This window comes from Polyodon spathula, chromosome 7 (genome assembly GCF_017654505.1).
Source record: "Polyodon spathula isolate WHYD16114869_AA chromosome 7, ASM1765450v1, whole genome shotgun sequence".
In the NCBI taxonomy this organism is placed as follows: Eukaryota; Metazoa; Chordata; class Actinopteri; order Acipenseriformes; family Polyodontidae; genus Polyodon; species Polyodon spathula.
The window spans coordinates 389,309-404,523 of NC_054540.1; the positions used below are offsets into that span (position 1 = coordinate 389,309).

Sequence of the window (15,215 nt, forward strand, 5' to 3'; positions counted from 1 at the left end):
AACCCTAACCCAGCACACACTGAACTTGACTTCGACTAGACCCCAAGTATGTTTCGTGAACTCACTGTTTGAAGTAGTTCTCAAGTCTCCACACACTGAACTGAAACACACCCCAACCCTAACCCAGCACACACTGAACTGAATCACACCCCAACCCTAACCCAGCACACACTGAACTGAATCACACCCCAACCCTAACCCAGCACACACTGAACTGAATCACACCCCAACCCTAACCCAGCACACACTGAACTGAATCACACCCCAACCCTAACCCAGCACACACTGAACTGAATCTCACCCCAACCTCTCCTTCTCTCTGCTCCAGGTAAAAAGCGCAGCAAAGCCCAAGCTGGACAGCAAGGTTGTGTTACTGCAGGATAACAATGTTCAGAATCCCAATGGAAGACAAATTTAGACAGACAGACAGACTCTGGTCTTTGATCAAGGAACAGCACTGATATTTTATAAAGCATCTCATAGACAAGCACTTCCTGGTTATGTTCACTGTAAACATGGATCCTCTGCCCTCTGCCCTGCTCTACTGCCCTGGCCAGTGTGTGCGCAGGCTCAGCAGGATCTCCACGTCACTGGGAGCCAGCCGGAAGATGCCCAGCTCATTGAGGGTGGCGACGGGGGAGGGCTGCTTGGGGTCCAGGAGCGAGTTTGTCTCACTGCCCCCCTGCCTGAGCACATCACGCAGCAGCAGAGCAGAGCCCACATTGAGATTTAGCACGATGCAGCCCTCCTTCACAGTGCAGAGAGAGAGAGAGAGAGAGAGAGAGAGAGAGAGAGAGAGAGAGAGAGAGAGAAAGAGTGAGAGAGTGAAACTCACTGTTTGAAGTAGTTCTCAAGTCTCTGATAAAACACACTCACTGTTTGAAGTAGTTCTCAAGTCTCTGATAAAACACACTCACTGTTTGAAGTAGTTCTCAAGTCTCTGATAAAACACACTCACTGTTTGAAGTAGTTCTCAAGTCTCTGATAAAGCACACTCACTGTTTGAAGTAGTTCTCGGGTCTCTTGCAGTGGTGTCCGAACAGAGGGAACAGATTCCTGGTCATGTCAAACTGCAGCTGAGCAGCACCACCTTCATTAAAATGATTGGACAGGATCACCTGCAGGGAAAACAGTGAGACTAAGACACTGACAGACAGTGAGACAGTGAGGGGGGTTCAGAGGGAGAGGGGTTCTGTACTCACGTCCTGGTAGATGAACAGGTCCAGTCTCTCCAGGGAGACAGACAGAGACAGTGAGGGGGGTTCAGAGGGAGAGGGGTTCTGTACTCACGTCCTGGTAGATGAACAGGTCCAGTCTCTCCAGGGAGACAGACAGAGACAGTGAGGGGGGTTCAGAGGGAGAGGGGTTCTGTACTCACGTCCTGGTAGATGAACAGGTCCAGTCTCTCCAGGGAGACAGACAGAGACAGTGAGGGGGGTTCAGAGGGAGAGGGGTTCTGTACTCACGTCCTGGTAGATGAACAGGTCCAGTCTCTCCAGGGAGACAGACAGAGACAGTGAGGGGGGTTCAGAGGGAGAGGGGTTCTGTACTCACGTCCTGGTAGATGAACAGGTCAAGTCTCTCAGACAGTGCCTGCCAGCAGCTCTTGAACAGTGGGAAGCAGAGCATCTGCTGCAGCTGCAGCATGTGGTCCCGCAGGCAGAGCATCATGGGACAGGCTGAGCTGGAGAGCGACATCGCAGCCTGGTCCGACTGGGAGGGAAGAGACAGCCACCTGGTGGGGGGAACGGGGATGGATAGAGACAGTGAGCAGGGGCTCTCTCAGACACAGAACTACACCTCTCCCAGCAGCGGTGCTCGCTGCTCCTCTCTCGCCTCTCCCCGCTCCTCTCCCACCTCTCCCCGCTCCTCTCTCACCTCTCCCCGCTCCTGTCTCACCTCTCCCCGCTCCTCTCACCTCTCCCCGCTCTTCTCTCACCTCTCCCTGCTCTCTCTCACCTCTCCCCGCTCCTCTCACCTCTCCCCGCTCCTCTCACCTCTCACCTCTCTTCTCTCACCTCTCTCTCACCTCTCCCCGCTCTCCTCTCTCCTCTGCCCGCTCTCCTCTCACCTCTCCCTGCATCTCTCCCCGCTCCTCTCCCTTCTCTCTCCCCGCTCCTCTCTCACCTCTCCCCGCTCCTCTCTCACCTCTCCCCGCTCCTCTCTCACCTCTCCCCGCTCCTCTCTCACCTCTCCCCGCTCCTCTCTCACCTCTCCCAGCAGCGGTGCTCGCTGCTCCTCTCTCGCCTCTCCCCGCTCCTCTCCCACCTCTCCCCGCTCCTCTCCCACCTCTCCCCGCTCCTCTCACCTCTCTCCTCACCTCTCCCCGCTTCTCTCTCACCTCTCCCTCCTCCTCTCCTCTTCTCACCTATCCCCGCTCCTCACCTCTCTCCTCTCCCCTCTCCCCGCTCCTCTCTCACCTCTCCCCGCTCCTCTCTCACCTCTCCCCGCTCTCACCGCTCCCCGCTCTCTCACCTCTCTCTGCTCCTCTCACCTCTCCCTGCATCTCTCCCCGCTCCTCTCTCACCTCTCCCCGCTCCTCTCCCACCTCTCCCCGCTATTCTCTCACCTCTCCCCGCTATTCTCTCACCTCTCCCCGCTCTTCTCTCACCTCTCCCCGCCCCTCTCTCACCTCTCTCCCTCTCACCTCTCCTCTCTCTCTCTCTCCCCGCTCCTCTCTCACCTCTCCCTGCTCCTCTCACCTCTCCCTCTCACCTCTCCCCGCTCCTCTCTCACCTCTCCCCGCTCCTCTCTCACCTCTCCCCGCTCCTCTCACCTCTCCCCCCTCCTCTCACCTCTCCCCTCTCCCCGCTCCTCTCACCTCTCCCCGCTCCTCTCTCACCTCTCCCCGCTCCTCTCTCACCTCTCCCCGCTCCTCTCTCATCTCTCTCCGCTCCTCTCTCACCTTTCTCTGCAGTAGGGCTTTGCTCGCTCCCTGGCCTCTCGCAGGATGAACTCCACCAGTCTGCCTATCATGTCGTGCCGCAGCCTCTCCAGCAGTGTGATCATCTCATCAAAGACGGAGCCCTCCAGAGAGGCCAGGCGGCCAGCCTGCGTGGGGCTCAGGGGCCACGAGGGGCCCTCTGCACCGAGCTCCAACTCCGCCTGCTGCAGCTGCAGGAAGAACTGAAGAGCAGCAAAAGATCAGAGGACAGCTTCTCAAGAACATCTTCTCAGAACAGCGCGACAGCTTCTCATGAACAGCGCGACAGCTTCTCAGGAACAGCGCGACAGCTTCTCGGAACAGCGCGACAGCTTCTCGGAGCAGCGCGACAGCTTCTCGGAACAGCGCGACAGCGTCTCATGAACAGCGCGACAGCTTCTCATGAACAGCGCGACAGCGTCTCGGAACAGCGCGTCAGCTTCTCATGAACAGCGCGACAGCGTCTCGGAACAGCGCGTCAGCTTCTCATGAACAGCGCGACAGCGTCTCGGAACAGCGCGACAGCTTCTCAGGAACAGCGCGACAGCTTCTCAGGAACAGCGCGACAGCTTCTCAGGAACAGCGCGACAGCGTCTCAGGAACAGCGCGACAGCTTCTCAGAACAGCGCGACAGCGTCTCGGAACAGCGCGACAGCTTCTCAGAACAGCGCGACAGCGTCTCAGAACAGCGCGACAGCTTCTCAGGAACAGCGCGACAGCGTCTCAGGAACAGCGCGACAGCTTCTCATGAACAGCGCGACAGCTTCTCAGAACAGCGCGACAGCTTCTCAGGAACAGCGCGACAGCTTCTCAGAACAGCGCGACAGCTTCTCATGAACAGCGCGACAGCTTCTCATGAACAGCGCGACAGCGTCTCATGAACAGCGCGACAGCTTCTCATGAACAGCGCGACAGCTTCTCGGAACAGCGCGACAGCTTCTCAGAACAGCGCGACAGCGTCTCGGAACAGCGCGACAGCGTCTCAGGAACAGCGCGACAGCGTCTCAGGAACAGCGCGACAGCTTCTCAGGAACAGCGCGACAGCGTCTCAGGAACAGCGCGACAGCTTCTCAGAACAGCGCGACAGCGTCTCAGGAACAGCGCGACAGCTTCTCAGAACAGCGCGACAGCTTCTCATGAACAGCGCGACAGCGTCTCGGAACAGCGCGTCAGCTTCTCATGAACAGCGCGACAGCGTCTAGGAACAATGCGACAGCTTCTCATGAACAGCGCGACAGCTTCTCATGAACAGCGCGACAGCTTCTCAGAACAGCGCGACAGCTTCTCAGGAACAGCGCGACAGCTTCTCAGAACAGCGCGACAGCTTCTCGGAACAGCGCGACAGCTTCTCAGGAACAGCGCGACAGCTTCTCAGAACAGCGCGACAGCTTCTCATGAACAGCGCGACAGCTTCTCGGAACAGCGCGACAGCTTCTCATGAACAGCGCGACAGCTTCTCGGAACAGCGCGACAGCTTCTCGGAACAGCGCGACAGCTTCTCGGAACAGCGCGACAGCTTCTCGGAACAGCGCGACAGCTTCTCGGAACAGCGCGACAGCGTCTCGGAACAGCGCGACAGCGTCTCGGAACAGCGCGACAGCTTCTCATGAACAGCGCGACAGCTTCTCGGAACAGCGCGACAGCTTCTCATGAACAGCGCGACAGCTTCTCGGAACAGCGCGACAGCTTCTCAGAACAGCGCGACAGCTTCTCATGAACAGAAACACATATTGCAAGCCACGACCCCATTGGAACCTATCAGCAGCTACACTTGTAACATTGCTGAGTGCAGATCTCGCACTCAGAGAGTGTCAGAAACAAAGAATTCTAAGATCATACAAGAAAATATATGGTTGTGTCACTCCCATCTTCACAGTTCTTTCTCTCTCACATTCCTCTGTCTGCTTTTTCAAATAAAGCCAAACTGCTTCTCTGGGGGGTGGGCGGGAGCTGAATTAGAGGAATCTTAACCTGCTACAGTATTTATAACAGCCTGGCTCCCTCCCTCCCTGCTGAGTACAGTATTTATAACAGCCTGGCTCCCTCCCTCCCTCCCTGCTGAGTACAGTATTTATAACAGCCTGGCTCCCTCCCTGCTGAGTACAGAGTATATAACAGCCTGGCTCCCTCTGTCCCTCCCTGCTGAGTACAGAGTATATAGCAGCCTGGCTCCCTCCCTCCCTCCCTGCTGAGTACAGAGTATATAGCAGCCTGGCTCCCTCCCTGCTGAGTATAGAGTATATAGCAGCCTGGCTCCCTCCCTCCCTCCCTGCTGAGTAGGGTTTCAGGAGAGCTCACCACACTGTCTGCCCAGTCTGCCAGCACGGCTGTGATGTAGTTGACAGCATTGAGGATGGCACAGTACCGCGGGCCCAGCGGGGTCCGGCTCTCCTCCTTCATCACCTGGGTCAGTCGGATCCGGAAGTCATCCACCAGCTCCTTCTGCAGCGCCAAGAAGCTGAGCCTGCAGCGGGGCGAGGGCAGGTTCTGGTACCGGTCTGGAGGGGACCGACACACACGCAATATCACATTGTAAAGCATCACATTACAGATAAGAGCAGGTGTAAAGTACAATAAAATCAGTAACAAAAGATCAAATTCAAATAAGAGCAAAACACAGAGAACACAGTCAATAATTCCATGTAGAGCAGGTTCCACTGAAAGCAGTTAACGTATTTAAAGCATGCTTTCAGTGAGTAACGCCTGGACTCAGAAGACTCTGTAATCACCCAGGAAGTACAAGAGCAAACCTGAGAATAAAACATAGAAACAGGAGACAGCAGGAGTGTCCAGAGAGGGGCCACCCCTGCTCCCTGCTTTCTGATCCCTGCTCCCTTTGATCCCTGCTTTCTGATCCCTGCTCCCTTTGATCCCTGCTTTCTGATCCCTGCTCCCTTTGATCCCTGATCCCTTTGATCCCTGCTTTCTGATTCCTGCTCCATGCTCCCCTTGATCCCTGATCAGCTTTGATCCCTGATCCCTGCTGCCCTTGATCCCTGCTCCCTGATCCCTTTGATCCCTGATCCCTGCTCCCTACTCCTTCATCCCTGCTCCCTGCTTTCTGATCTTTGATGATAGCAGTACTGAGCTATCATCAACTGCAGCCCCAGTTTGTCACTCTATCAGTGGATAACGGACACATTAGAATTTCACTCTGTATCGTTCAACTCGAGCCTCTTCCTTGGCGACCTGGCTTGTCTGTCCAGAACCTGAAGAGACTGAGTGACAAGCGTTTGAGCTGCAGTTTCTCACACACCGGTGATGACCAGCAGCAGAGTCATGAAGGTCTCGGCACAGTCCGGTGCCTTCATCTCGTCCACATCGCTGATGTCCTTGTACTGGGAGGACCAGGCAGCCTCGGAGGACAGCATGGAGTCCATCTTCTCCAGAGCAACTGGGGGGGGGGGGGGGGGGGGACGAGACACAGTGTGAGACAAAACTGCACTGGAGCTACACTGATTCTCTATACTTTGCTGTATTGAATGAGCTGGCATTCAGATCCACAGTACTGAGTTCTCTATACTGTACTGTATTGAATGTGCTGCTCTCAGATCCACAGTACTGAGTTCTCTATACTGTACTGTATTGAAGGAGCTGGCTGTCAGATCCACAGTACTGAGTTCTCTATACTGTACTGTATTGAATGAGCTGGCTCTCAGATCCACAGTACTGAGTTCTCTATACTGTACTGTATTGAATGTGCTGGCAATCAGATCCACAGTACTGAGTTCTGTACTGTATTGAATGTGCTGGCTCTCAGATCCACGGTACTGAGTTCTCTATACTGTACTGTATTGAAGGAGCTGGCTCTCAGATCCACAGTACTGAGTTCTCTATACTGTACTGTATTGAATGTGCTGGCTCTCAGATCCACAGTACTGAGTTCTCTATACTGTACTGTATTGAATGAGCTGGCTCTCAGATCCACAGTACTGAGTTCTCTATACTGTACTGTATTGAATGTGCTGGCTCTCAGATCCACAGTACTGAGTTCTCTATACTGTACTGTATTGAATGTGCTGGCAATCAGATCCACAGTACTGAGTTCTGTACTGTATTGAATGTGCTGGCTCTCAGATCCACGGTACTGAGTTCTCTATACTGTACTGTATTGAAGGAGCTGGCTCTCAGATCCACAGTACTGAGTTCTCTACACTGTACTTCACTGCGCCCTCCCTCCCTCTCTCTCTTTCTCTTACACTTCCTCTCGACGGCAAGCCACTTCTGGAAGATGGTCTCCTCAGTGAGGATGTGCAGAACACCGGGGAGGCTGCTGGGATAGGCGTGTGTGCCTCGCAGCTCCTTCTCGAACAGCAGGACCTCGTCCACCAGGTGACAGAAGAGAACATCGTCGTAGAGCAGCCGCGGAGCATCACAGGACAGCTTCTCCAGGGCCAGAGTGAGCAGCCCGCTTGAGAACTGCAGCTAGAGAAGAGAGGAGAGGAGAGGGGAGGTGAGGAGAGTCAGGATGCAGCCATCGGGAGAACAGCAGCTGGAGAGGAGAGGGGAGGAGAGTGCTATGCTATACTGTGTGATGTGGTATCTCTGTGCTATGCTGTACTGTGTGGTATCTCTGTGCTACTGTCCTGTGTGGTGTGGTATCTCTGTGCTGTGTCTCCTAGACCCACCCTGGCATCGATGGCAGAGCCGGCTCTCAGCAGGATGGGTTGCACCTTCTCCTCCAGGAAATCAGAGTGATTCCCGATCCACATCAACACCTGCGTCAGGTACCACTCCGGCTAGCAGCCATGAAACAAAAACAACAGCAGCCTGTCAGTGACACTCAAACCTGGGGTTAGCAACTCACTCTCACCCTGCCGCTCCCAGTCCTGGGGTTCAGAACTCTCCTCAATGAGGTTTGTTACTAAAACGATCCAGAGTCAGGAATTTGAGAAGGAATAGAAAGTCACACCCGCCCTGCTGGGGTTCACGATCAAGTAAATCATTTAATGATGGCGAGAGCTTGCCCTCTCTCTGCTCCTCACCTTGCTCAGCACGTTGGTCTGCCGGTTCCCTGTGAAGTGGTATCTGAATCTCTTCTGCAGCGGCAGCAGCATGATCTGGATGGGCAGGGCGAGGGGGGGAGAGGGGGGCAGGCCGCACCTCTCCGGGAGCTGCCTCTGCTCTGTGATGAGGTCATCTCTGAGGGGGAGGGGTCAAGGAGAATGACTTACAGCCTCAAACCACCTGCTTTGCAACCTGGTACAGTAAGAGACTCCTCTGCACACGTCATGGAAAATTGACTGGAAAGAAAACAGAAGGAAGTTACACCTTAACAAAGGTTTTGGACCTGTGTCCTGCTTCTCTGACCAGCGGTACTGCTGTGATCCCAGCATGTGTCCAGCTTCTCTGACCAGCGGTACTGTTGTGATCCCAGCATGTGTCCTGCTTCTCTGACCAGCGGTACTGCTGTGATCCCAGCATGTGTCCTGCTTCTCTGACCAGCAATACTGCCGTGATCCCCACCAGGGTGCATGAATTGGATAGAAAAGTCCCCAGACATTTTCAATCAGAACCATCCAATACGTATCTGTATAGATGAGAGAAACAAAATTTCCTCTCTGATATAAAACTGCATCTTCTTCCTCAGCTTGGGACTCAGAGCCACCCCAGCAGATACTTACAGTTTCTGATTCTCTTCTGGAGGGGGAAGAGACTTGAAGCTGACTCTGGGAAACGGGGGTGAATCTATGCAGGTGTTTAGTGCCCTTTATGGTTAATGAAGACTTGAACCCATGTTTTAAGTGTTCAGCATTGGCCATGATGTCTTTTCCAGATAGACAGATGCTGTTGAAGGCACTTTTGCATTATGAATCCATGTCTTCAGGGGTTACAAAATATCCATCAGTGGGATGCTGCAAGCTCGTCTGCTTGACTGCTCCTCCAAGGCCTTTGCCAAGTGAAGGTGCAAAAGAATTTCATTCTGCCCCCAAGCTGAGATTTTTTCAAAGCAAACCAAAAACACGATCTTCCGGAGACTGTGCACAGACGAAGCCGGGACCTTGACCTTTTCGTGGTCAGTTTCACTCCAAGATCAAAGGTAAAAAAAAAAAATTTTTCAGATGTAACTTCCTTTTGTTTTCTTTCAAATTATTATACCTTTTTTGAATTTGCTGCGCAATTTCCAATAAAATGACATCTCCCACAAGTCTGCAGCACACACCGTTTGAGAGTAACAGGTTGGCTAACGTTAAAGGGGGGGGGGGGGGGGGGGGCTCAAACCACTTTCTGAACCTCTCTATAACTTTTGACCCCTTGACCTGATCAGTATAAAAATGAAAAATTGAGCTTGTTTGCTGAAACAACCCCAAGAACCAAGCTTGGTGTAAATGAGAAACGGTGGTGTTTAAAATCTAACGTTCTGGGGTGACCAGTCATGCTTGGTACGATCACTCTGAACTCTCACTAGACACTGGAGTAGCTCTCAATGCTGTGTGATGTGTGCTGGGACTGCTGCAGGAATCAATCAATCAATCATTCAATTAATCAATCAAGGTGGCGTGTTTTTCTGAAACACCCCTCAGAACACGGCTTGTGCTGGCACAGAAACGGTGGTGTTAGGTGGGATCTGTCGGTCCACACATCTTCCCACAGGTTTGTCCGATTCGGTCGGTGTCACTCAACTACACCCAGTAGCCTCAAAAACCATCCACACAGCCACACATCCACCCATCCACCCATCCATCCACCCATCCATCCACCCAGCCACCCATCCACCCAGCCACCCATCCACACAGCCACCCATCCACCCATCCACACAGCCACCCATCCACATCCACCCACACATCCCACCCATCCACACAGCCACCCATCCATCCACACATCCATCCAGCCACACATCCACACAGCCACATCCATCCATCCACACATCCATCCAGCCACACATCCACACAGCCACCCATCCACACATCCACACAGCCACCCATCCACACAGCCACCCATCCACACAGCCACCCAGCCACCCATCCACACAGCCACCCATCCATCCACACATCCATCCAGCCACACATCCACACAGCCACCCATCCACACAGCCACCCATCCATCCACACATCCATCCAGCCACCCATCCACACAGCCACCCATCCATCCACACATCCATCCAGCCACCCATCCACACAGCCACCCATCCACACAGCCACCCATCCACACAGCCACCCATCCACACAGCCACACATCCACACAGCCACCCATCCACCATCCACCCATCCACACAGCCATCCAGCCACACATCCATCCACACAGCCACCCATCCACACAGCCACCCATCACAGCCACCCATCCATCCACACATCCATCCAGCCACCCATCCATCCACACAGCCACCCATCCACACAGCCACCCATCCATCCACACATCCATCCAGCCACCCATCCACACAGCCAACCATCTATCCAGCCACGGCGCTCAAGGATATGAGGTCTGCAGCTTGAGCAGCTGTGTGAAGAGAGACTCCAGCTGGTTGTGCAGCTCTGTCCCGTTGGCCTCTATTACAATATGATGCATCATAGAAAGAAAGGATCCTGATTCATGGATACACAGCGAGTCAGTACACCCCTACTGACAATACCAATGAAGCCACGCTGCCTTCCCTGAAGTGGTCACTCACTCACCTGGTTAGTTTGTCCTTCAGGATCTTGTGCCAGAACCTGACCGTGTCTCTGATGAAGGACAGCAGGTGTCCACAGCTCGAGTCCTGCAGCTGGATGTCCAGCTCAGCCATGGCAACCAGACCACTGGCCGCCTCCCACACATTACTAGTCATGATGTGCTGCTGGATAGTGTCACTGGAGAGGAGAGAGAGAGAGAGAGAGAGAAGAGTGACAGAGAGAGGAGTGAGAGAGAGAGGAGTGAGAGAGAGAGCGGAGAGAGGAGTGAGGGAGAGGAGTGAGAGTGAGAGAGAGAGCGAAGAGAGGAGTGAGGGAGAGAGCGGAGAGAGGAGTGAGGGAGAGGAGTGAGAGAGATGACAGAGAGAAAGAGAGGCTACTGAGGGACCCCTGGAGTCAAGAGAGATCTATTGTCAGAGGAACTGTGACAGGGTCACTCTCACAGAGATACCGTCCTAGTAGGACCTCAGGAGTGACTCAGCAGAGAGAGAGAGCGGAGAAAGGAGTGAGCGGAGAGAGGAGTGACAGAGAGAGTGGAGAGAAGAATGAGGGAGAGGAGTGAGAGAGAGAGCGGAGAAAGGAGTGAGGGAGAGAGGAGTGAGAGGAGAGAGAGGGCGGAGAGAGGAGTGACAGAGCAGAGAGAGAAGTGAGGGAGAGGAGTGAGAGAGAGAGCAGAGAGAGGGAGAGGAGTGAGAGAGAGCGGAGAGAGGAGTGAGGGAGAGGAGTGAGAGAGATGACAGAGGAGGACTGGGACAGGGGCAGTCTCAGTGAGATAACAGAGGAGGACTGGGACAGGGGCAGTCTGAGTGAGATGACAGAGGAGGATTGGGACAGGGGCAGTCTGAGTGAGATGACAGAGGAGGACTGGGACAGTCTCAGTGAGATGACAGAGGAGGATTCAGGACAGAGGAGTGAGAGAGAGGAGTGAGAGAGAGAGCGGAGAGAGGAGTGACAGAGAGAGTGGAGAGAAGAATGAGGGAGAGGAGTGAGAGAGAGAGCGGAGAAAGGAGTGAGGGAGAGAGGAGTGAGAGGAGAGAGAGGGTGGAGAGAGGAGTGACAGAGCAGAGAGAGGAGTGAGGGAGAGGAGTGAGAGAGAGCAGAGAGAGGGAGAGGAGTGAGAGAGAGCGGAGAGAGGAGTGAGGGAGAGGAGTGAGAGAGATGACAGAGGAGGACTGGGACAGGGGCAGTCTGAGTGAGATAACAGAGGAGGACTGGGACAGGGGCAGTCTGAGTGAGATGACAGAGGAGGACTGGGACAGGGGCAGTCTGAGTGAGATGACAGAGGAGGACTGGGACAGGGGCAGTCTGAGTGAGATGACAGAGGAGGACTGGGACAGTCTCAGTGAGATGACAGAGGAGGACTGGGACAGAGGCAGTCTCAGTGAGACGACAGAGGAGGACTGGGACAGGGGCAGTGAGATGACAGAGGAGGACTGGGACAGGGGCAGTGAGATGACAGAGGAGGACTGGGACAGGGGCAGTCTCAGTGAGATGACAGAGGAGGACAGGGACAGAGGCAGTCTCAGTGAGATGACAGAGGAGGACAGGGACAGGGGCAGTCTCAGTGAGATGACAGAGGAGGACTGGGACAGAGGCAGTCTCAGTGAGACGACAGAGGAGGACTGGGACAGAGGCAGTCTCAGTGAGACGACAGAGGAGGACTGGGACAGGGACAGTCTCAGTGAGATGTGTTGCTGTTACACAGACACCCTCCTGCCATTCAGTCCCAGGCTGACCTGCTGTCCTCTGAGAGCTAAGCTGAGACACCACTGAACTCATTCGACTAGTGACCCAAGAAAGAGGTCTGCACTCTCCTCCACCTCCCTCCTCCTCCTCTCACCTGAGCTCCTCGATGCGAGCGATCCACTTGAGGTAGCTGAGGTAGTGTTCCGTCTCGTCTATCTGGGAGAGCCTCAGGATCAGCTTGTCCATCCAGGGCTGCGCCCCCTCCAGGTGCTGAGATACAGTGTTGGAGACGCCCGTCTCCCTGTCCAGCAGCACCTCCAGAGCCCTCTGCACCTCCCCTGCCCGGCACAGAGCTGCCTCCATCTTCAGAGGCACAGAGGAAGACGCCGTCAGCACCTGGGAGCAGGACAGGGGTGAAATGAGACTCCCAGCGCACAGCAGCTTGATCCATTCCTGGTTTGACTAGGAGTTTAATAAGACTCACCTGAGCTTGTTACCACTATGACTACTCTCATCTGGTGCAAGACCTGTCCCGAGTGACACTGCTCTAATCTAGCACGCCTGAACAACCTGGAAACTAACCTGAGCTAATCCACACTCCCGTGAGACACGGACACTGCACACTGCAGCTAATCACACTCCTACTAACACCTGGAACGAGTGACACTGCAGCTAATCACACTCCTACTAACACCTGGAACGAGCGACACTGCAGCACCGCAGCTAATCACACTCCTACTAACACCTGGAACGAGCGACACCGCAGCACCGCAGCTAATCACACTCCTACTAACACCTGGAACGAGCGCAGCACCGCAGCTAATCACACTCCTACTAACACCTGGACGACGACTGCAGCTAATCACACTCCTACTAACACCTGGAACGAGCACTGCAGCTAATCACACTCCTACTAACACCTGGAACGAGACACTGCAGCACTGCAGCTAATCACACTCCTACTAACACCTGGAACGAGCGACACTGCAGCTAATCACACTCCTACTAACACCTGGAACGAGCGACACTGCAGCTAATCACACTCCTACTAACACCTGGAACGAGCGTGCAGCACCGCAGCTAATCACACTCCTACTAACACCTGGAACGAGCGACACTGCAGCTAATCACACTCCTACTAACACCTGGAACGAGCGACACTGCAGCTAATCACACTCCTACTAACACCTGGAACGAGCGACACTGCAGCACTGCAGCTAATCACACTCCTACTAACACCTGGAACGAGCGACACTGCAGCACTGCAGCTAATCACACTCCTACTAACACCTGGAACGAGCGACACTGCAGCTAATCACACTCCTACTAACACCTGGAACGAGACACTGACACTGCAGCTAATCACACTCCTACTAACACCTGGAACGAGCGACACTGCAGCTAATCACACTCCTACTAACACCTGGAACGAGCGACACTGCAGCTAATCACACTCCTACTAACACCTGGAACGAGCGACACTGCAGCACCGCAGCTAATCACACTCCTACTAACACCTGGAACGAGCGACACTGCAGCTAATCACACTCCTACTAACACCTGGAACGAGACACTGACACTGCAGCTAATCACACTCCTACTAACACCTGGAACGAGCGACACTGCAGCTAATCACACTCCTACTAACACCTGGAACGAGCGACACTGCAGCACCGCAGCTAATCACACTCCTACTAACACCTGGAACGAGCGACACTGCAGCACTGCAGCTAATCACACTCCTACTAACACCTGGAACGAGCGACACTGCAGCTAATCACACTCCTACTAACACCTGGAACGAGCGACACCGCAGCACCGCAGCTAATCACACTCCTACTAACACCTGGAACGAGCGACACTGCAGCTAATCACACTCCTACTAACACCTGGAACGAGCGACACTGCAGCACTGCAGCTAATCACACTCCTACTAACACCTGGAACGAGCGACACTGCAGCACCGCAGCTAATCACACTCCTACTAACACCTGGAACGAGCGACACTGCAGCTAATCACACTCCTACTAACACCTGGAACGAGCGACACTGCAGCACTGCAGCTAATCACACTCCTACTAACACCTGGAACGAGCGGAGCACCGCAGCTAATCACACTCCTACTAACACCTGGAACGAGCGACACTGCAGCTAATCACACTCCTACTAACACCTGGAACGAGCGACACTGCAGCTAATCACACTCCTACTAACACCTGGAACGAGCGACACTGCAGCTAATCACACTCCTACTAACACCTGGAACGAGCGACACTGCAGCTAATCACACTCCTACTAACACCTGGAACGAGCGACACTGCAGCTAATCACACTCCTACTAACACCTGGAACGAGCGACACTGCAGCACCGCAGCTAATCACACTCCTACTAACACCTGGAACGAGCGACACTGCAGCTAATCACACTCCTACTAACACCTGGAACGAGCGACACTGCAGCACCGCAGCTAATCACACTCCTACTAACACCTGGAACGAGCGACACTGCAGCTAATCACACTCCTACTAACACCTGGAACGAGCGACACTGCAGCTAATCACACTCCTACTAACACCTGGAACGAGCGACACTGCAGCACCGCAGCTAATCACACTCCTACTAACACCTGGAACGAGCGACACCTGGAACAGCACACTGCAGCTAATCACACTCCTACTAACACCTGGAACGAGCGACACTGCAGCTAATCACACTCCTACTAACACCTGGAACGAGCGACACTGCAGCACCGCAGCTAATCACACTCCTACTAACACCTGGAACGAGCGACCGCAGCTAATGCAGCACCTGCAGCTAATCACACTCCTACTAACACCTGGAACGAGCGACACTGCAGCACCGCTAATCACACTCCTACTAACACCTGGAACGAGCGACACTGCAGCTAATCACACTCCTACTAACACCTGGAACGAGCGACACGCAGCTAATCACACTCCTACTAACACCTGGAACGAGCGACACTGCAGCACCGCAG

At 54.2% G+C, this 15,215-nt stretch overlaps 1 protein-coding gene across 1 annotated transcript in view; it reads right to left on the minus strand.

Annotated features, from left to right (window-relative positions):
• Nucleotides 1-230: 230 nt before the first annotated feature.
• The window catches only part of rint1 (RAD50 interactor 1), a 41,499-nt gene continuing 26,514 nt past the window's right edge, over nucleotides 231-15,215 (minus strand). Inside the window, 12 exon segments of the mRNA XM_041254045.1 lie at nucleotides 231-755; nucleotides 1,000-1,118; nucleotides 1,555-1,735; nucleotides 2,906-3,126; nucleotides 5,222-5,421; nucleotides 6,180-6,317; nucleotides 7,123-7,348; nucleotides 7,552-7,662; nucleotides 7,909-8,065; nucleotides 10,341-10,408; nucleotides 10,479-10,710; nucleotides 12,371-12,612. Of these exon segments, the coding sequence (XP_041109979.1) occupies nucleotides 542-755; nucleotides 1,000-1,118; nucleotides 1,555-1,735; nucleotides 2,906-3,126; nucleotides 5,222-5,421; nucleotides 6,180-6,317; nucleotides 7,123-7,348; nucleotides 7,552-7,662; nucleotides 7,909-8,065; nucleotides 10,341-10,408; nucleotides 10,479-10,710; nucleotides 12,371-12,612 (2,109 nt within the window). The 3' untranslated portion in view covers nucleotides 231-541.